This window comes from Trachypithecus francoisi, unplaced genomic scaffold (genome assembly GCF_009764315.1).
Source record: "Trachypithecus francoisi isolate TF-2019V2 unplaced genomic scaffold, Tfra_2.0 Lachesis_group19, whole genome shotgun sequence".
Classification (NCBI taxonomy): domain Eukaryota; kingdom Metazoa; phylum Chordata; class Mammalia; order Primates; family Cercopithecidae; genus Trachypithecus; species Trachypithecus francoisi.
Window position 1 is genome coordinate 31,770,097 of NW_022681464.1, and position 22,436 is coordinate 31,792,532.

General features: G+C 42.4%; 1 protein-coding gene across 7 annotated transcripts; it reads right to left on the bottom strand.

The window, feature by feature from the left end:
* Window positions 1–401: 401 nt before the first annotated feature.
* Window positions 402–21,436, bottom strand: CABYR (calcium binding tyrosine phosphorylation regulated). 7 transcript variants are annotated; one of them, XR_004429234.1, is made up of 6 exons: window positions 20,822–21,406; window positions 16,713–16,881; window positions 16,559–16,612; window positions 4,566–5,843; window positions 1,892–2,015; window positions 402–486 (listed from the first exon to the last, which is right to left on the bottom strand). XR_004429234.1 is itself a non-coding variant. In XM_033178106.1 (6 exons), coding segments are annotated over exons 2-6 (663 nt in total). In that variant the 5' UTR covers window positions 16,858–16,881; window positions 20,822–20,976; the 3' UTR covers window positions 402–485. The 7 variants fall into 7 exon arrangements, 6 of the variants coding, with proteins under 6 accessions (XP_033033997.1, XP_033033995.1, XP_033033996.1 ...); XM_033178106.1 differs by having other exon boundaries at window positions 5,505–5,843; window positions 20,822–20,976; XM_033178104.1 differs by having other exon boundaries at window positions 1,892–2,489; window positions 5,505–5,843; window positions 20,822–20,976.
* Window positions 21,437–22,436: the final 1,000 nt, after the last annotated feature.

Consider the following 22,436-nt stretch of genomic DNA (forward strand, 5'->3'; position numbering starts at 1 on the left):
ATACTAATGTTGTCACTTAATACTATCCTAAATTATTAGAAGTGTCCTATCAAAGAAGTCCTTGTGGTACCATGGCTCCCAGGGCGAAGGAGATGATAACCAGTTACCTGGCATGCATAGTGGTAAGTAGGCATTTAGCATTCAGTTAATCTCTGGATACAGTATAGAGAGGTGCTACCGTATTCATTTGGTGTGAATCTCAAATGCACAATCAAGTGGAACTACCTGGTTAGAAAATTCGTTACTAGATCTGTTTGTTTGTTAGAGTGGGAATGGTTTAAAAGCATATACATAGGAGTTGGAAAATGCTATTGCTTTATAAGTCTGAAAAGATAGGCCTTTTGTGTTTGGTTGGTTGGTTGTAGTCCTCCTAAATTACAAAAATAAGCAATACAAAATTGTATGCTTGCATGAAGTTTATTGATACATTACACTGGTGGCAGACTCCTCCCTGAAATGTTGACCCAAACAGCGTCATTTCTGGATCTGTTAGGAATAAGGCAAACATTGAATTGTTTAAAGTTACACATGAAACTGAACATGTGAAATTGCAAGGTCTACCCTCCTGCTCTGTTACTAAGCTTAACTAGTTACCTATGGGCTTTTGCACTGAAATAGCCCAGCAATTTCATGCTGTAAACAGCCATTTTGGCAGTTCCACTAGACGTCCATGAAGAGTTTGAAGAAGTGCACCTAGCCCTAAGATAATTTTGTCTTTCCTTATAGTAACTGGTCCTTGAGCCTGCTTATGAATGAAATCTAGCTTTTGTCCATCTCTCAGATGTTCAACTTAAAATTCCTACTAATTATTTTAAGTAACTAATTGGTGCATAACGCTTCTGTGCTTTCAACTCATCTCCCCACTTCCTCTGTTGACCTCCCCCTTGCTAATCTGTTTTCCACATAGCAGCCCGAAGGATCTAATAAAAACAGGAATCTGATTCTATCATTCTTCTGTTTAACACACTTGTGCTGGCTTCCCATTGAACTTTCAATCAAAATCTTTCATTTTATACAATCTCCCCATTGCGTCCCAGCCAGTTTCACAGTGGCCTACTTTGCTGTCTCTGGAACCCCCGTGTTCTTTTCTGCCCTAGGACACAGCCTGGGCGCACCCTGCAAAGCTGGCTCCTTCTCATGCTCGGGTGTCAGTTTACATCTGAGCCTGAACACCCTATCTATCTAATAGTGAAAATTAAAGGCAGGCCTGTGTCAGTACCTTTTCTCCATAATACTTCACATGTTGTAATACACTTTTTTGTCTGTCTCCTCCTATAAGATGTCCCATGTTTTGCTCACTCCACTGTCCACACATAGGGGAGAAGGGCTAGCATAAGGCTTGGCATTAAATGAAAAATTTAAAATGATTTGTGAGTGATCAAACCATCTCATCCACAGTTAATCTCAGCTGTTGTTTGTTTAGCTCTTTACGCTGCCTCTCTCCTGTCCGTCTACTGCCTCTTACCACATGGATTAAGTGCTCCATTACATAATCAAGACTTTTCTCTCTTACCTTGCTCTTCAGTTGTTCCCAGCTCCTCCCTACTCCCTGAACATGCCAACTAAACTGTCCTGTTTTAAAAATCCATCCCCTTTTCGCAGCTACCACTGTGTTAGACAACGGACTAGGTATTTCAAAGACGACTGAGTTCATTAGTTTCATGTATCGGGCATCAAATCCTTGGCATGAGTCATTGTGGTACAGTGTACCTGCTGTGCATTTATTAGTAACTGGTGGTTAGGAAGTTGGAGACAATAACCCAAGGAAATTAGAGTATACCCCAACTTATTATCTTATTTTTAAATATCTAAATCTCCAGCTCAGCAAATCAAAATGCTTAAAACGCACATGTGTTAAGGTCTAAATATGATGGTAGGAAAGTATACCTACCAGTTTTCAGTTTCTGCTTTGCGAACTTTGTGAGCAGTAGTCACGGTTACCTCCCCAGCAATACCGTAACTTCCAAAGGGAGCACATTTGTCACCAGATCCTGAACTTTTTTTAGCTACATCTTCTACTGGGAAAGCAACAGAAAGGAAAACAGGGCTTTTTGGCCTGGGGACATCTTGTCCACTTGGAGGATTAGCATTCTGGGGATTTAGGGTCTGTTTCTGGAATTTCTCATCTGCAGGAACAGCAATGGGCACTTGCATTGCAACATATCTCAAGACATCTGACTGTGAAACAACAGCATGTCCAGGAAGAGGTTTCCATCCCTGTGCTTCCTGAACATTTGAGCCTACTAAGATAAAAGGTGGGGCACTGGTCTTCATGGTGTCACCCATCACATAAGTTGGAAAAGTGACTTTTGGTGGATGCTGCAGAAACTGTGGATCCTGAGGATTAGATAAATAGAGGGTTGCTTGGGGGAAAGGCCCAGGTGCAGGTGGCGGTGATGGGTGACCTTGTTGATTCTTATCGGTTAGACAATAAAGGGTCCACATGTTAGAATATGGTGGTGGCTGTCCTCGTTCACTTGCTGCCATTGCTATAAAAAAAAATTTTGCAGGAATTAAAGTTTTGGTCTCTGTATCAGGCATTATGCATAGTAATGTCTTTGTAAGTCTCTTTTACATATAACACAGCTGTAGTGATATGTACCATATGTACCATTGTGTTGGACAGTGTGAAAGAGATTCTCTACAGTTGAAAAACGAGAACAGTGTTGTGATGGCAAGTGGCAGGGACACTACAGTTGTGGCTGAAGAAGAATCTTACTCTAAGTTGCTATTTCCAGCTACTTCAACTTGAGATGTGGCTTCTGTAGGATCCTTGCAGAGGAAACTGGACAGTCAGCGCAACCTTTTGCTTTACCCAAAAGTCAACTGAAGAGTGTGTTAAGCCATTAAAGGAAGCGTTAATGCATCTGCATAGTGTTTTATTTCCTAAAGAAGTTAGCACTAGGTGTCATCTTCACCACATAATCAAATCTCTCTGGCCCTTCACAGGCACCATTATCTCCCATTCATTTGTTACCACACATAAAACGTCACATAATCTAGGATTCAGAACCTCAGAGAGCACCCCTTTTAGGCAAGACTTGAAATCATGGGTCCTAGGTGGCAGTAAAAGGCTGGTTGGTCCCACAGGGATTCTTTGGGTTGAGAAAAAGAGGTTTAGGAATGCCACCTATAATGCAAGTGTGACCTGCCTCTTGAAGACAGTACTGTAGACGAGTTTCACTTGGCCCAAATGTGCCACGAGTTCACCTTTTGAACACTGGGCCATCTATCCCCAGTGAAGCCCTTTTCCTTCCCCTGAAAAGAACACTACGCACATGATTAAGTGGCCATTTTTCCAACAGCTTCAGATACTTTCAAGTGATCTTTTTTTTTAAGCTTGTTGAAAAATATGTCCAAGCCAGGTCTTCACTGTCTCACAGGAAGAGAGGGTTTGATAGTCTGCATTTTTTTGTTAATATCCTCTTAGTGTTGTGGACAACTACGTTTTCCTTTAGAAATAGTTAAGCATTTGAAAACAGTGACTTGGTCTGGACATGCTGCTTAAGCCACAAATATAGCGCCAGTCCCATACGCTGCATTCCCAGCGCTGCCCTCTGCCTTTGCAGCTGTGCAGAATCCCTGTCACGCTGCCAGACAAAATGTGATCTCTTCTAAACACCTGCTTTGCTAACACTTTTTGAATCACTCTGGCTCGGTTAAGAGTCAGGGTTGAGAGATTTTGCAAAAGGAATGGGGGGTTGGCTCATACATGTCCCTTCTGTCCCTAAAAAGGGCCCCTGCAATTATCCACGAGGCAGGAGGGTGAGCAGACCAAATGCCATAATTAGATGGAGATGAAGGCCACATCTTGGCTGTTGAACTATCACCATGTTTTCTTGTGACACAGACATGAAAGCAGCTTGATTTTGGCACTTGCCAGGGAGAGGGAACTGATCAAAGGAAGCCAATTACGTGAACTGCATCTATTGCTGTTCAAGTGCCGGGCTGTCCTTTCCGCCGCTGATACCTCCCGGCTCCCCTGACCTCTCCCCTCTCCATCTAGCTATGAAGCTGCTCTTCAGCTGCAGGAAGCTCCCAGGCAGAAAACAAAACGCATGGCACGGCACCCCAAACCTGGTTACAGAGCTCTCCTGACTCAGTGTGAAAGCAGTCAAACACGCCACCATTTTTTCACTTTTTAAAATGCCATAGCCTATGTAAATGCATTGCTGTAGTTTAATTTTAGATTCACAAGAGGAAAATTTCAAACCAACACCCTCTAATTACAGTTTTGCAATCAACCTATTCAGATCACATGAATATATTTTGTACCTGACAACAGGCTATATTGTTGTTGACTACATAATATGTCCGAACGAATAACACAAAAGTGCTGGATGACCAAACTTTGAGGCCAGGCTCTGGGGACGTCACTTTAAAATCACTCCTGTCATAGTAGTAGAATCTCAAATACAACAAAGCCTTTAAATACCTTTGGCATTTTAAAACAATCTATTGAAAATAAAGACTGACCAATCTGCAGGGAGCCTACGTAGATGGCAACCTGAAATACAGATGTCGCCTGAAATGCAATTTGTAATGGAAATACCTGATTTTCTTACCTGGCTTCATCAAACCTTATTCAGCTGCTGCTTCCCCTTCTGGTTCAATTTCTGGTGCAGTAAGGCCTTCTGGAGCAGGAGGGAAGGGGCCACTAGATGACTTTACAGATGTACCTGAGTGCACTGCTTCTGCAGCTTCCCCAGAGAGCACAGGTTTGCCTTCCATCTCCTGGGGTACAGAGTTTTCCCCAGACTCCTCCTGCCCAGTATTGTCAGAGACTATTGAAGTGATCCCCACTTCAAGATGCAGAGATTTTTCAGAGCCTATTTTGATAGCGCCCTCTGCATCCAGGAGTTGTGCAGATACCTCAGGCTGACCTTTCAAAGATGTGTCAGAGAGCAGAGCTGCTGCTTCTGCCTCCATATATACTGAGGAATATTTTGCATTCTCCTCCAACTGTGCAAGTTCTACAGACTCTACAGATTTTTTAGATATGCCAGAGGTGGTCTTTTCTACTACAGATTTAGGACTAACTGGTGGTGACTGCTCATTTTCTTTAAGACAAGCAACTTGATCAGTAAAAGGGGTAACTATTTGTTCTGGCAGTTGCTCGATACAAACAACTCCTTCAATCACAGGCACATCGTTATAGACAGATGATATATGAACAGTTGACATAACCTCAATATCAGCCTGCAAAGTGACCTCAGGAGCTTGATCATAAGCAGGAGGTTCTTGTTCATCCTGCAAGGGGACTGAGGAAGCCGTTGATTGTTCAGCCTCATTTTCTTTAGGTTGAGAACCCAAATCTACATGGACAGATGTTTGGCTCACAACCTGCACTTCTAGCACCTTTCCAGAACACACAAGAGGAGCAGCCACCATGACATCTTCAGCAACCTCTGAGCTTGGCACCTCCTTGATAACAACAGGCATACTGGTTGCCACATCCACCATTAAAACATCAGATTGATCAGAATGAATAGATGAAACTTTACCTAACATCTGAGCAGCAAGCTGAGCTGGGTCAGCTGGGACGTAGGCAAACTCTGGTGAGACAGCTGTTGGAGGTGGTGATGAGGGTGGGGTAGTAGCCTTAGGGGTGGCTGGTTTGCAAGAAGAATCAACTGCTTCAGTTTGCTCAGCACCTGGCTCAGCATAAACTGATGGAAACTGGGTGGTTTTGTCACTGTATTCTGTTCTGGTTACATTGTCCTCGTCTGTGTCTGTGGATTTTTCCATCTGAGTAGGTACTTTAGATTCTACAGATGTTTTTTCTGGTTCTTTTACACATTCTAATTTCTTCTGTGGTGTCGTTCCTTCTGACCATTTCTCTACTAAAACACAACAACCAGATGGGTTAATTAGCATCTATGCCCCAAAAAAATATTTTTAAAGAAGGCAATAATAGGGATGTGGTGGCTCATGCCTGTTATCCCAGCACTTTGGAAGGCTGAGGCGGGAGGATCGCTTGAGCCCAGGAGTTCAAGATCAGCCTGGACAACAGTGAGACCCCATCTTTACCTCTCCCCCCGACCAAAAAAAAGCAATAATGGGTTGAGCATTCAGACGTCAGTAGAGACACAAATATAAAAGAGTTTTCAGCTTTGTTTTCCTACATCTGTAGTGCAGGTAATAAAACATTCCTGTCCTTGTCTACTCCAAGACCCTCAATTCATTTCCTTAGAAATAAGTGACTCTCAATAGCGCAGTGGCAAGACTAATAATCAGATATCATCCTAAGGTGGTCAGCATCAAGGGAAAGATGCTAAGATCATAACTTTGTGCCTAGAAATAAGGAAGCTGAAAACCTCCATGGAAAAAGCTCCTGATCAAACTTCCACACAAAACTGGGGGAAAAGGTTGGGTCGAAGGGAGACCAACTTGGGCAATAAATTATTTCATCTTTGTTGGTGTAGTAACTTAGTAATGACATAGATGCTGCATATTAATAAAGGCATTCCTCCATTTAAGAAAGTTGGTATATAATGAACTGATAAGCTAGAGGACTATAGGATTTTTTTTTTTTTACATTAGGAAAGTCACATATTCTAACCTAAAAATGCTAGCAGCTGCTAGTGATGTGTGATCGTGCAGCCAAAGTCAGACTGACCCAGCCAAGAGGAAAAGAAAGATATCTCTGGATTTCAAAGTGTAGACTTAAGTGAATCCTCAGGCATGAGGAAAATTCTCATGGGTTGGAAGGTCACAGCAGCTGATGACATATACAAAATCCTACAGCTGGAAAACTGCTGTAATATTTTATGTGCATCACCCACACACCTAACTACCTTAGTCGTTAACTCATCAAAAGTTTTCACATCTGTTTGCTGAGAATTTTCCTTTGGGAAGCATTTCTCTAATGAAATTTACAAGAAAAGCAGAATTTGCTTCATAAGAATATATTTGGCTCAAGTCAGAACTTTGGAGACATGTTTTCAATAGGTTCAGCTGCATTCTGAAAAGCAGTGTCCTGCAGTGAATCCTTTGACACTGGCTGCTGCTGTTTTATAAATTAAGATTTCTAATACTGGACATGGACATTATACCAAATGCTCACATGCAGAGAAAGATTCAAAAAGAGAGAAAGCCACATCTATCGTTACCTCCCTCTGCTTAGAACAATAACCTCATTTTCCTAACCATTCACCTCCTTCAGGACTTTCCCATCCACTTTTTAGGAAAGCCCTTTTACCCACCAACACATTTGATTGAGTGATTGTGCTACATGCTACATGTACGAGTGGTCTAGGCACTACTGAAGAAAGATAGACTGTTAAGACGAGACCTCATATAGCTTACATTTAATAGGGGAAATAAGATAGACAAATACAGGTTAAAAAGTTCAAGTACCTAACTGGTACTAATAAAGATCTTGGAGTTCAGAGGAGGGGGAAAATCGTTTTGTTTTGTTTTTTTTTAAATGGAGTCTTGCTCTGTTGCCCAGGCTAGCATGATGTGGCGCCATCTCGGCTCACTGCAACCTCTGCCTCCCAGGTTCAAACGATCCTCCTGCCTCAGCCTCCTGACTAGCTGGGACTACAGGCGCCTGCCACCATGCCCAGCTAATTTTTGTATCTTTAGTAGAGGCAGGGTTTCACCATGTTGGCCAAGCTAGTCTCGAACTCCTGACCTTGTGATCCACCTACCTCGGCCTCCCAAAGTGCTGGGATTAAAGGCGTGAGCCACCACGCCCAGCCGAAAAATCTTATTTAAGGCTGACCTTGGGAGAATTACTCTTATGTTTGGGATATAGAAAGCTACAAAATACATTGTTTCCATCCATAACAACAAGAAAAAGCCAGAGAGATAAGCCACAAAATCATAACTTTTCTTGAGACCAGCAGAGCTGAAGTCAAAAGGTAATCAAGTAATCTGATTTCAAAAGATGAACCAGCCCCTCCAAGGAGAAAAGGGACACAAGAAACAGTCTCAGCTATAGCAGGATCCAGAAAGAACAGGCTGCCATCACACCAGCTGGTAAGAATGTACCAGCTATAATCTGAATGTACTGGTAAAGGCCAAAGGTGCACTACATATCAGTCTGGAATCACCTGGGACCCCAGACCCAAGGAGAATTCACACTCATTAGCAAACACTTTTCCACGGGCCTCACATGAAAGATGGAGGCATGGTTGAAGGCCAGACAGAGCTCTCCTATTATCAGAGCAGAGACAGGAGACACTGGCCCAAGACTGACCACAGATGGAAGGCAGAGTTTGGCTACCATGTGACAGAGGGCGGAACACTGAGAAAGCCCAGGTGCACAGGTCCAGCCTAGGTCTAAGGCAGGCCCAGAACAACAGGGAACCTTCTGCACTGCTAACCAGCCCAAGGCTGAGCAACAAGAGACAGCAGGGGCCGGGCGCGGTGGCTCAAGCCTGTAATCCCAGCACTTTGGGAGGCCGAGACGGGCGGATCACGAGGTCAGGAGATCGAGACCATCCTGGCTAACATGGTGAAACCCCGTCTCTACTAAAAAATACAAAAAAAACTAGCCGGGCGACGTGGCGGGCGCTGTAGTCCCAGCTGCTTGGGAGGCTGAGGCAGGGAATGGCGTAAACCCAGGAGGCGGAGCTTGCAGTGAGCTGAGACCCGGCCACTGCACTCAGCCTGGCGGCAGAGCAAGACTCCGTCTCAAAAAAAAAAAAAAAAAAAAAAAAAAAAAAAAAAAAAAAGAGACAGCAGGCTGCCACCAGGAGAGGGAGCAAGAGTTTGGAGAGAGATGCCCTTTGTGGGGCATGCTGGCAGAGAAGGCTGAAAGCTGAGGGGGAAGCACAGATGCTGAGAAATACCCTCTGGCACCCCAGCCCCACCCTCAGCAAAAGGTCTTGGTAGCCCTCTCCTAGAAGGATTTGAGGTCTGTAGTACAGCGAAGGTAATGAAAGCAACAACAAAACCCAAGTCCAACTCCTAACCAGATTGACCTCCCCAGACCCACACCAATTCAAGGCCTCCCTAACTATTTTCCCCCATAAGGTCTTAAATTCTCCAACCACCGATTTACTTACCATGAGCGTTTTCAAGAACGCAGCCAATCTAGGGACTGGATTACTACAATCCCTAGACTGCCTGCACGGGACCTGACAGGTTGCTTGTGGTATAATTTAGGCAACTGACCATTTGCTCTTTTAATTAAAAGTGTCTCCCTCACAGGTTCATGGTACCTGAAATTATGTCTAAGAGATTAAAATTATGTAATGTTTTAAATGTTAAGAAAGTTCAATATTTTTGTCTCTAGAAGTCCCCTGTTAAACACAAACATCCCTTATAACCACCATTCTGGAAAGGTGAAGCATTATATAATTATGAATCCTTAACAATTTACCAGGGAATGTAGGATATTGTTTTCTTCCCTGCAACTTTCTCATAGTAAAAAAGTTAATGAGAAAACCTAGGTTCCAGTCCTGGCTCTAAGATTTAATAGCTGCATGACCAAGTCAACTGTTGCGAGCTTCAGGCCTCCTCACTTGCAAAATGGGGATTATAACTGACTTCATGGAGTTTCGGTGGACATTAAGTGAAATAATGCATCTGAAAGCACCGAATAAACTCTAAATCACATATAAATGGGGAAGGAATGAATCAATACCCATTTAAAAAGAGATACAGAAAAGTTTTGAATATGTGATACCAAATTAAACATTATATAAATCTCCAATATCTAATTCGAGATTTGATTCAGCTTTGATTAAAATTAAATTGGCTATTTCCTAAACTGGGTGGTAAAATGCAGGATGTGTTTTCTTTATATGTGTGTGTTATATACTTACGGATTTTTTCATAATTAAAAAAATTGAGACCAGATGCCTTAAACTTTTATAGTGTTTTTGAAAATGCAAACACTAGGTTAGGCGCAGTGGCTCACGCCTGTAATTCCAGCACTTTGGGAGGCTGAGGCAGGTAGATCACTTGAGGCCAGGAGTTCAAGACCAGCCCAGTCAACATAATGAAACTCTGTCTCTACTAAAAATACAAAACTGAACCAGACACAGTGGCACGTGCCTGTAATCCCAGGTACTCAGGAAGCTGAGGCAGGAGAATAGCTTGAGCCCGGGAGGCAGAGGTTGCAGTGAGCTGAGATTATGCCACCGTACTCCAGCTTGGGCAACAAAGCTAGACTCTGTCTAAAAAAAAAAAAAAAATTTGGCTTTGTCTGGAATAGATGAAAGAATGTTGGCAAATATATACATACTAGTTACTATACACATATAATATAAATCTATATTGAGTTCATGTCATTATCTGCTTATTAAGAAGGGTAAAGAGCTTTTCTCTAATGTGTTAAGGTCAGCTTTAAATACATACAACAATTGCTGACTTGTAACCTTGAGATTATGTTGGTTGTAGAAGACAGAATTTCTTCAAGTTGTAAACTAGGTTTGCTAAAGGTTGATCTTACCAACCTTATGAAGATTAACCCACTATGACTTCGGTGATCTGGTTCTACTTAAGCTGACAAAACTATACATACACACTAAGAATTAGGAACTAAGAAGAATTAGGAACAAAAAGACATTCCTTCTTGTAAAAAAGTTCCTTTTTAAGTATAATAAAATGACTCAAATTGGCTAACTTTTAAAATTCATTGCAGAATCCTGATTTTCCATGAAACCAGTAAGATAAAGAGATAAATTCCAAGCATATGGTATTTTTTTAAATAGGCACAACTCATATGGAGATTCAGGGTACTGGGGTACAGAACTGCCCAAGAAGCATAAGGAAAAGGCCATATTCTGGCATGGAATGGGAAATCTGAAAGGCATCGAAGACCAGAAGTGTATAAGCAGCAGGGCCTAACAAGAGATATGACAGGATGTATAAGAATTGGAGGTGGGACGCTCAAAGAGAGTGCTTCAAGTCAGGAATATGTATGGTACATAGTCTTTTAAGAATTTAAAACAGAAGATTCCAACTAGTTTGTATTGAACTGATTGGAATGAGAATACCAGAGACTATAACGTAGGTGGTTTGTTTCTTTTCTCCCCTCTTCCTCCTTGCCCTTCCTTCCATTCTTTCTTCATTCAACAATCATTAGTTGCACCAGTATGTGTTAGACACTGAGGAATCAAAGAGGAATAAGACTTCCTAAAGATCTCACTCTGATTAAGGATATAGGCAGATGATTGATTATATGACAATGTGGTCAGTACAGTGACTGAAATATGTATGGGGTCCAGTGGCTTTTAGGTAATTTGGGTTAACCTTTAGAAATAAGGAACAGGTGTGAAAGTGGCTAGTAATTTGGACTGTAGGAGGTGGAAAGCAAAAGATGGCATGGCCAGTTTGAGGGAGAAGAGCCTATCCTAGGTAATCTCTCCCATGCCATGCCCCTTTGCCTTCACTTTCCTCTTGGTTCACTTTTCCTCTTGGTTGCTCACAGGGAGCAACACCAAATGCAGTTTGGCATCTCTTTGGCTTCATCCTTCCCTCTTCTCCTCTGGGTCTATTTCTGTATCCCTCACCCCATCACTCCCAACACATCCCCCCTCCCCATATTTTTACCAAACCTCATCTCTCCCAACTTCACTTAAGGGCAAAGAATTAAAGCAGGGTGGGTGGAATAGCAGACATTCCCTCCCTTATTCTTTGCTAAGGAATCTTAGCTAGATTAGTGGCAGCAAGGTACCCAGCCCCAGGTGATAAGCCACTAACGGCACACTGGTTCTCAAGGGGTAGTAGTATCCCCCTTCCACGGAGAGTATTTATAGATGTAGAGGGGACGTGTATTTATTTCAATGTCTGGGAGGCATTCGTATTTTAGGAGTCAAGATCAGGGATGCTAGATGTCCTGCAATGCATGGGACAATTCTGATCTCTCTTACCATAAATTTTATCAGCCTCCTTTGGCCTGTGGGACAGAAGTAGAAATCTGCTGTAAAACTTGCGAAAATGTTCCTTTGATTAAGAAAAAATATCACTAGTGCCACCATTTTCTCCTCCTTCCTGATGTAAACACAGGCATAACACCTGGAGCAGTAGCATGCGGGGACATGTAAAACATTCTAAGAATGACACAGCAGAGTGCCTAGATATGTGATGCTTATTATTAAATTATATTAGGAGCAGAATGAACACCTTTTCAGATCTGTTGTTTTCTTAAAGTCACTCTTAATTGGTTTGCTGTTACTTGCAACCGAAAGCTTTCCTAACTGATATGAGGCATAAATTAGAAGTCGTAAAGAAACATGACAGAGAGGGATTGTATTAAATGCTGCTCTTTAGATACCCTGTCTGTTTTTTATTCTATGACTTCCATAATACCCATTTTCTCTCTGGGTACTTGTTGAATTCATTATCTTAAGATTTACACTACTAGATAATGTATCTGTGCTTTTTTAAACCTTCTGCCCATAAACATCTGGGCTGTGTCCCATATACCCTCTCCTCTGTAGAATACAGCTGATTAAAAAGAAGAGTATTATTTTTGGTTTCCTACATCATAGTCATGTCACATGTTTTATTGAATAGTTTTATTTCTTCATATGCCTTTCCTTTTTTTAAAAAATGTGTTTGCCTTATGGCACTGATTAGAACCTGCAGTACAAAGCTAAATAGAAATGGTAATATTGGAGAGCTTTGTCCTGGTCCCAATCTTGAGGGGAAGACATTCAATATTCCCCATTGGGTATAATGGGTCAACTGGGTTATCTGTAAGTTTTTGTGTGTGTACTCATTCCTAGATTTTTTTTTTTTTTGAGACCTAGTTTTGCACTGCCACCTAGGCTGAAGTACAATGGTGTGATCACAGCTTCAGCCTCCTGAATATCCAGGACTACAGGTGTGTGCCACCATGCCCAGCTAATTTTTAAAAAATTTTCTGCAGAGACAAGGCCTCACTATGTAGCTGAGGCTGGTCCCAAACTCCTGGCCTCAAGTGATCCTCCTACCTCAGCCTCCCAAAGTGCTTGGATTGCAGGCATGAACCACCAAGCCCTGCTTATAAACTTCTTTAAAAGCATTTCTTGTAGAGCAGGCAATGCATTCTTCTCAGTCTTTGCTGCCTGAAAATGTCTTTATTTTGCATTCATTTTTTAAAGGATATATTCACTGGGTATATATCAATTCTAGGCTGGCATTCTAGGTCACTTTATGTCATTCCATTGTCTTTTGGCTTCTATGGTTTCTATTAAGAAATCACCTATTTGTCTTATTATTGTTCCCCTGAAAAGTAATATACCCTTTTACCCCTCCGGCTGCTCTTCAGATTTTGTCTTTTTCAGCAGTTTAGCTGTAATATACCTGTGTGTCATTTTCTTTGTATTTATCCTGCCGTGGGTTCATTAGACTTCTTGAATCTGTGAAGTATTGTCTTTCAGAGTGGGAAAATTCTCAGCCATTACGCTTTCAAATACTACTACTTTTCCATTTACTGCAATGACATAGACTTTTTTTTTTTTTTTTTTTTTTAAGACAGAGTCTTGCTCTGTCGCCTAGGCTTTAGTGCAGTGGTGCAATCTTGGGTCACTGGGTCACTGAAACCTCTGCCTCCCAGGTTCAAGCGATTCTCGTGCCTCAGCCTCCTGAGTAGCTGAGACTATAGGTGGACACAGACCTTTTGACAATGTTCCATATACATTTCTTACATTCTTTTCTATTTTTCTCTTTGTCATAATTTGGTTGTTATCTGCCTTGATTTGGTTGTTGTCTGTTGGCTCATTTTTTAGTTTCCTAATTCTGTCTTCTAATAAAGCTATATAATTTTATAGTTTGCAGTTATGGAATAAATGTTTCTTATTTTGTAGTTTCTAACTCTGTTGAAGTTCTGCATCTTTTCATCTATTTTCCATCTTTTCAAAATATCAATCATGGTTATTTTCTATCCACCTCATGTAGTAATTCCAGTATCTGGATATTCTTTGGGTCTGCTTCTAGTGAGTGTGTTATGTTTTAGCCCTTATCAGTCACTTCTTCCTGCTGCTTTGAATGTCTAGTGGTTTTTAACTGTATGCTGGAAACTATAAATGACACATTGTAGAGGCTCTGATTGTTATTTTCTTCTAAATGCTACTGATTCTGTTCTAATGGCAGATCAATCTGATCCTCTTGAGATTTGATTATAAATTCTGTTAAAGTGGGCATACTTCAGCTTTGCTATTACTCCTAGCGCATTCATAATGTATGACCTTTATTCCTAGTGTATGATAGTGCACTACGTATACTTTAAAGTACGCTTTATTCATAGAGTATGACCTTTCTGAGGTCTCAACTAAATTGCCAGGGTTTCGCAAAAATCTCTTATTTTTGGCTGGGCCCAACCTGCAAAGCCTCTCGCAACACTAAACGGTTCTGATCTCTCGACTTAGCTTTCAGTCTCCCAATAGCTCTTTTCTGCTAAACCTCCTCAAACCTTACTCCACACATGAGGAGCTTAGGAGCTGGACAAAAGCCCAAGGGAAATTTTTTTTGCAAACTTGTGGAGGTCCTTCTCTGAAAATGCCTCCTTTCTGGTACTGTCACTCACAGCCCAGCCACACTGAAAGACTGAAATTCTCTGTCACCCCCCCTAGATTTCACTCACTGCTTGGGCTGTATTTCCCTGCACAAGACTTTGAAAGTGTCCTCAGGAAGAAAGCCTCTGTGAATATGGGCTGAATTTCTAGGAATCCCTTCTCCCAAGAATCTAGGTACTGGACTTCATTTTATATAATTTATACAGCTTTTATGTCTGTTTATGATAGGAGGACAAGTCCAATACTGGCTTCTCCATCATAGCTGAAATGAAAATCTCTCCCTCTTTGCTGAATTTCACCTAGCACAGCATCTGGAAATTGTCAGGAAATTAAATATTTGTTAAATGAAATTACGGATTGAACTTCAAGGATATGTAGGATTTGAAAGGTAGAAAAAGGAGTGAAAGGAACTCCTGGAGGGAGAAGGAACATAAGCCCAAATCAAGTGATTTGAAATTTCACATTTCAGGACATGACAGATTGTCTTAAATATACGGCACATGAGGTCTATGAAATGAGATGATTGCAAAGGTAGGACAGACTGAAATAATAGAGAGCTTTGGATGTCATGCTGTTGTAAAGGGCTCAAACTTTACACACTGTGACTTAGATATGCCAGAACAGTATTACTTTCTCTAACTGATCTCATCTTGCATTAAAATGCTCATTTCCCAATAGCAGAATTTCATCTTAATTTTAAAATCTGTCCCTTCAAAAAGTCTTTTGGTTAATTAGTGAGCCTTTTGGGCTACTGCTCCTTTATTAAAGGTTCTCCCCTTCTAAAAAGGGGTAAGCTGAGTCTGGGGTAAGCCCTGTCTCTGATCCACATGTCCTTTTATGCTGGCTCTCCATTACCCCAGTAGAGGCAAAACTGGTCTCTGGGTGTTTTTGTTTTCTTTTGTTTGTTTGCTTAGAGATGGGGGTCTCACTATTTTGCCTAGGCTGGTCTTGGACTCCTGGGCTCAAGTGATCCCCCTCCCGCCTCGGCCTCCAAAAGGCTGGAATTACAGGCATGAGCCATCACGCCCTGCCCTCTGGGTGCTGGTCTCTGACATCACTGCATTCATTGCTTAAAATGTTTCCATTTTGTGGAAAGTGTAACCTGTTTATCTCACTCAAGGACTGGCAGATCTCCTTCCTTTTAATCCTGTGTAGCATCCAAGGCTTAGCTGCCAATTTTTATTTTATTCTGTTTGGATGTTATATGCTATAGCTCTCTGCTCATGTCACCTTTTCCCATCCTGATTCCTTGCTCATCATCACTTTCACTGGAATAATCCAAAAATACCAAGACTCACTAAAAACCATACACAGCAGCTAAGCACGGTGGCTCATACCTATAATCCCAGCACTTTGGGAGGCCGAGGCAGGCAGATCACCTGAGGTCAGGAGTTCGAGACCAGCCTGGCCAAGATGGCGAAACCCCATCTCTACTAAACATACAAAAATTAGCCGGGCATGGTGGTGGGTGCCTGGAGTCCCAACTACTTGGGAGGCTGAGGCAGGAGAATCACTTGAACCTGGAAGGCAGAGGTTGCAGTGAGCCAAGATCACGCCACTGCACTCCAGCCTGGGCAACAGAGTGAGACTCCATTGCAAAGGGGAAAAAAAAAAAACCCTTCCAACAAAGTATTTAATCTCATAATTTGAGTCTTTATTACTATGAAATCCGATTCTCCTCATGCCTGTAATCCCAGAACTTTGGAAGGTTGTAGCAGGAGGATCACTTGCATCCAGGAGTTCAAGTCCAGCCTGGGCAACACGGCAAGACCCCATCACTATCAAAAATTTATAAAAAATTAGTTGGACATGGTGACTCACAACTGCAGCCCAAGCTACTTGGGAGGCTAAGACAGGAGGATCCCTTGAGCCCAGGCTGCAGTGAGCTATGATGGCGCCACTGCACTCCAGCCTGGGTGACAGAGCATGTCTCTGAAAAAAAAAAAATATATATATATATATATATATTTTAAAAAGGACCAATGTGATTAAACATCAAATGATTTGTGGACACCATTCTTAAGTTTGAATATATGCTAGTAATGATGCAATAATTAATAAACATCATTATTAAAACTATTACTACTTGTGGTACTTACCTTTAATCTGATGAAATTGTTTAACCAGATCTTTTATATCCACAGTAGTATTCCCTGAAGGAATCAATAAAAGAAATCAAATACAGATACATAAAATTCCCAACTTAAAATGTTTTCTTTTTCAAAGCAGCAAATATATAAAGGAACAACAAACCTCTGTACATAGTAAGTTCTTGAAAATAAGCTGCTGCAAACTGCTTGATGTCTGATGGGTTGGTTTTGAGAACAGCTCTACTAATTCCCTCGAGCAGAGTCTTGAGGCCATAGGGTACGACAAGTCTGGGCTTTGAAGAAATCATTTTGGCAGGATGTCTGTAACTCAACTAGAATGAAGAAAAACAAAGTCTTATAAATAATGTTTTACTAACTTTTTTTTTTTTTTTTTTTTTGGAGACTCTGTCACCCAGGCTGGGGTGCAGTGGCATGATCACAGCTCACTGCAACCTCCGCCTCCCGGGTTCAAGTGATTCTCCAGCCTCACCCTCTTGAGTAGCTGGGACTACAGGAGCATGCCACCACACCCGGCTAATTTTTTGTATTTTTTAGTAGAGACGGGGTTTCACCGTGTTAGCCAGGATGGTCTCCATCTCCTGACCTCATGATCCGCCCGCCTCGGCCTCCCAAAGTGACTAAAATAGTCCTTATGAGTTAACTAGTTTCCAATAATAAACTATCTCCTATTAAAATTATCAGCTTTAGTTCTAATATGTAGGTATTCATTTTAGTAAAATGGGCTAATTCTTGACGGTAGTTTAAAAAATAACACAACCCTACTAACAATAGCCTACTATGTGTAGATGAGCAATCTAGTACCATTATAGAAATCCATAGGAAAAGCCCTGCCAAGACCCTGAGGATATTAAAAACAAAAAACAAAACCGGCCTCTGTAAAATTCAGTGAGTATTTTGTGCAGTTAACATTTCATGTATCCGTTTCTAAACAAGTCCTTCCAAACCACACAGGCACTGGCCTTTCTGTACACATATGCATCAAACAGTTACAAGATAGTTTTTTTTCTGTAAGAATATGTTTTTCCTTATTTTTCTAAATATATTCTCACATGTTGCTTTTTTGAGACGGAGTCTCACTGTCACCCAGGCTGGAGTGCAGTGGTGTGATCTCAGCTCACTGCAACCTCCGTCTCTTGGGTTCAAGCAATTCTCTGCCTCAGCCTCCGGAGTAGCTGGGATTACAGGTACCTGCCACCACACCCGGCTAATTTTTGTCTTTTTAGTAGAGACGGGGTTTCACCATCTTGGCCAGGCTGGTCTTGAACTCCTGACCTTGTGATCTACCCGCAGCCTCCCAAAGTGTTGGGATTACAGGCATGAGCCACCACGCCCGACCACTGCTCATGTTTAAGTGTGCATTTTTTAGCTTTAAATTTTTGGGTTTTTTTCAGCCTGCTTCATACCTGTAGAAATAACTTTGTTTTTAACATTAATCAGAGTGGGTATAATTTGTGCTATTGTTATACCACCGTCATTTGTACCTGTCTTTTCTCATATCTCCTTTACCCTCTTCCCAAATTTTCCCTTATGTTTCCCCTTCTGCCTTTCTGGCTTTTAAGTGGTATCAGAGATATTGCACAGACCAACCTGTAATTCTCAGAGTTGCAGAGGCTGCCACCTAAAACTATGTCAGGGTGTACGTGTTCTGACTCCTCCTAAAAAATTATCTAAGGCTTCTAAAGAACAAAATTAAATATTTAAGAAAATCCCTAAAGTGGTGAGGGGAAAACTAAGATAGGAAAAACAGGGTGAAGCTACAGGTAAAGTTAGCACTCCAATGCATGCCATAGCTCCTTCACTTTGATAAAGATGGGCATCAAATCGATCCCTGAGCTACCAAGCAGCCATCACAAAATAGGAAATAGGTGGTTAAATGATTCAGGTTTCCTGAGGTGAAAAAGAAATCAGTTGTTTGGGGGAACCACAGCTATTCCGGATACTGAAACCCAGGAGAAATTTCTCCCCCTTGCTTTATAAGGATAAAGCAAATAGTGTGATATAATGAGCCATGTCCTCAACAACATCCCTACAGTAAATAATGAGTTTCATGGGGTTAGGTGGCATAGTTTAATTATAGAAGGGCACAGCTTCTATTATAAAGTAACTAATATCTCATAGCAAAATGTTCAATACTTAAAAGCACATCTCATCTTCCCAAAGGTCAGGACAAAATGAATCTGTACTGGCCAAAGCAAATCCTTTCAGAATATAATGAAGTATAATTGAATCCCTTAATGAAAACTTCCTTTTACAGTATCATTCAACAGATTTACTGAATTAAACAAACCATCTTTAAAAAACCAGAAGTGATCCAGTAATCCCACTGCTAGGTGTATACCCAAATGGAAATCAGTATACAGAAGAGATATCTGCACTCCCATGTTTGTTGCAGCACTGTTGACAATAGGTAAGATTTGGAAGCAACCTAAGTGTCTATCAACAGATGAATAAAGACAATGCGGTACACAGATACAATGGAGTACTATTCAGCCATTAAAAAAGAATGAGATCCTGTCATTTGCAACAAAGTGGATGGAACTGGAGATTATTATGTTAAATGAAATAAGTGAGGCACAGAAAGGAAAACATTGCATGGCCTCTCATTTGTGGGAGCTAAAAATTGAAACAATTGAATCCATGGACATAAAGAAGGATGGTTACCAGAAGCTGGGAAGGGTAATGGGGGCCTGGGTGGAAAATGGGGGGGAAGTGGGGCTGGTTAATGGGTATAAAAAATGAATAAAACCTACTACTTGAAAGTACAACAGGGTGACTATAGTCAATAAGTTAATTGTACATTTTAAAATAACAAAAAGAGTGTAACTGGATTGCAACACAAAGGATAAATGTTTGAGGGGATAGATGCCCCATTCCCCGTAATGTGATTAACATTGTATGAATCAAAACATCTCATGTACCCCATAAATATATACACCTACTATGTACTCACAGAAAAAGAATTTTTTTAAAAAAATAAAAAGTGGGGATTCGGCAGTCTCATATGCTAAATGCTAAGGAGCACAGGCAGCAATGACATGTTTGATACATATATATATATATTTGATACATACTCATATATATCGTATGTCTAATTTTCTTTAAGTACCCAAGGTGAGTAGATAGACCGTTTTGAAAGTGGCTCCCAGAGGCTGGGCGCGGTGGCTCACGCCTGTAATGCCAGCACTTTGGGAGGCCGAGGCGGGCGGATCACGAGGTCAGGAGATCAGACCATCCTGGCTAACATGGTGAAACCCCGTCTCTACTAAAAATACAAAAACTAGCCGGGCGAGGTGGCGGGCGCCTGTAGTCCCAGCTACTCGGGAAGCTGAGGCAGGAGAATGGCGTGAACCCGGAAGGCGGAGCTGACAGTGAGCTGAGATGGCGCCACTGCACTCCAGCCTGGGTGACAGAGCGAGACTCCGTCTCAAAAAAAAAAAAAAGGGGGGGGGCTCCCAGAAACCATGATGGCGCCAACAACCTTTCAAGAGGCAGTTAGCAGTTGCTGCTACCAAAGGTGGGGACAGTGGCCATGCACTCCATGATCCCCCGTCCCACTAGTTCTCACCCCGACTTTGGGAACGTATGCGGCCAGGGACGCTAAACGTCCTACAGTTCAGTTCCCCACAAAGAACTGTCCTGAGCAAGCTGATGAAAGTCAACGGGTAAAATAGTCACAAACATTAGGGTTATTTAAAAGCGACAGCTTAATAATTCTCCCCAGATCTCTCCTATCACCAATACTGGTCCAACACTGGCAGAATTTAAACCCTGCCCCGCCCAACTGTAAACGTCCATGCTCCCACTACCACAAGGGTAACGCTTTAATCAAGAAACACGACGCCTTTCAGGCTGCCAGCAGGGACTTGGGAGCCATAGGTAACCGCACTCCCCCCTCTCTCCCTGAAGAACCTCCGGTGTGTGGGCTCCCGCTGTGTCAGTGCTCGTTTTGCGCTAGGTCTGTTTGGGAGAGGAGAGTGAAATGTAGGAGGCTGGGCGTGCTCACTTCGCCTGGACTTGTTCAGGAGAGGCGGGCGACGGACCCACCGAGGCCCCAGATTCGGCAGCTGGCCGTTTAGTCGCCGCACTCCCCGGTGTGGGCCGGGGCCGCCCCACAGGTCCCCCCCAACTCTGAGGACCCTCCGCCTTCCCCGACACCTGAGGCTCCGACGACCTCTCCCATTTCGAGAGACTCCCTTAGGCATAACCGTCTCCGAGGCCGCAGGGTGCGCCTTTTCTCCAGACTCTCCCCACCTGCTTTCCGGCTGCGCTCTTAAGAGCTTCCTCGTTGCCCCCTTGCCGGCGGCTCCTGAGGGTTGACGCTTGCGAGCGTTTTTATAGCCCCGGAGGCATCAGGGCGTGCGTCACGAAGTCCCGCATCACAAAGCTCCGCACGCACGCAAGGAGGCGGGGTCACAGCGACTGCAGCCAATGGGGAGCCGAAAGCGACAAAGGCCGTAATTTGGCCGGCGAGAGAGGCTTATTTCCCCTCTTCTGGCTAAACCTGAACGGATTTAGGTGATTTCCCAACAAATGGCCAGGAGTAGCTCAAAGCGACTGCCTCTCCGTCTTTGGTCGTTGGGCCTAAAATTAGAGCTCATTTGGAAAGAAAGAAAGAGATTTATGGCAGTGCTGTTATGTCTCTACCTTGCGATTCCACACACTGCTCCTGGCCCCATAAACTACAGCTCTCTTCGGTCACCTTTAGGAATAATTTCTGCCACGTTGTAGACTCAAGAGTGAATAATTGTATGCAACAGAGCACTTTTGCTTTTGTGAAACTCGCCTGTGGAATGGGAGTTTAGCATGAATCCCGAAACTTCCTGTTTCTCCAGTTAAGATCAGACACCAACTATCCCTACAAAGCCCACCGTCAAAAACAAGTCAAGGAGTTACTGTGTAACTTCAGCTCAATTTTACCAAACTAAAGGAATACTGCTTCATTTAAAAACGCCCACTCTGCCAGGTGCGGTGGCTCACACCTGTAATCCCAGCACTTTGGGAGGCCGAGGCGGGTGGATCACGAGGTTAGGAGTTCAAGACCAGCCTGGCCAAGATGGTGAAACGCTGTCTCTACTAAAAATACAAAAAATTAGCCGGGCGTGGTGGCGGGCGCCTGTAATCCCAGCTACTCTGGAGGCTGAGACAGGGAATTGCTTGAACCTGGGAGGCGCAGGTTGCAGTGAGCCCAGATTGCGCCACTGCACTCCAGCCTGGGCTACCGAGCGAGACTCCGTCTCAAAAAAACAAACAAACAAAACAAAAAAACGCCCACTGTCTGCTCTTTCACTCATTTAGGCTCAGGTATTTGGGCTGGGCTCCAAATAACACCATAATCATGATTATCAGAGTACAAGCAGCCTTAATTTTGATCCGTCTTCAAAAGTTTAAAAAGCAACTACTTTAAACCAAAGAGCATCGCCAGGATAGATATCTGACCAAAAGCAAAACAAACAAAACAAAAAACAACCAACCCCCTTCCCCAACCCTGCCACAAAAAAAAAAAAAAAAAAAAAAAACACACACACACCAAAAACAAAAAACCTATTTTTTAATTCAGAAAAAAATAGTGCTTCCAGAGCACTTTGCAATAAAATGCAGTGTTAAGGCCTCAGTCAGCATTATCTGGTGCCATTCATTAATCCACTTAATAATTATTACTGAGTGCTAGGCAAGCTCCCTCTTCTCGGGAAGATTACATACTTTAAAAGGGAGAAATAGCAAGACTCCGTCTCACAAAAAAAAAGAAAAAAAAAAGGGGAGAAATGCTTTTAGACTGAGTGTGTTGGTGGCTCTGCAGATATTTTTCATCCTTCGTCACTGGCCTCCAGCACCACTTTGGTAATGTAAATAAAAGTAAGATGAGGCT

Bases quoted from the DNA above. Each gene is read 5' to 3' on its own strand.
- CABYR (XM_033178101.1), bottom strand. From the start codon at position 16,857: ATGATTTCTTCAAAGCCCAGACTTGTCGTACCCTATGGCCTCAAGACT. The intron at 16,613-16,712 runs GTTTGTTGTTCC...TGATTCCTTCAG, and splicing joins AGAACTTACTATGTACAGAG to GGAATACTACTGTGGATATA. The intron at 5,844-16,558 runs GTAAGTACCACA...GTTGTGTTTTAG, and splicing joins ACAATTTCATCAGATTAAAG to TAGAGAAATGGTCAGAAGGA.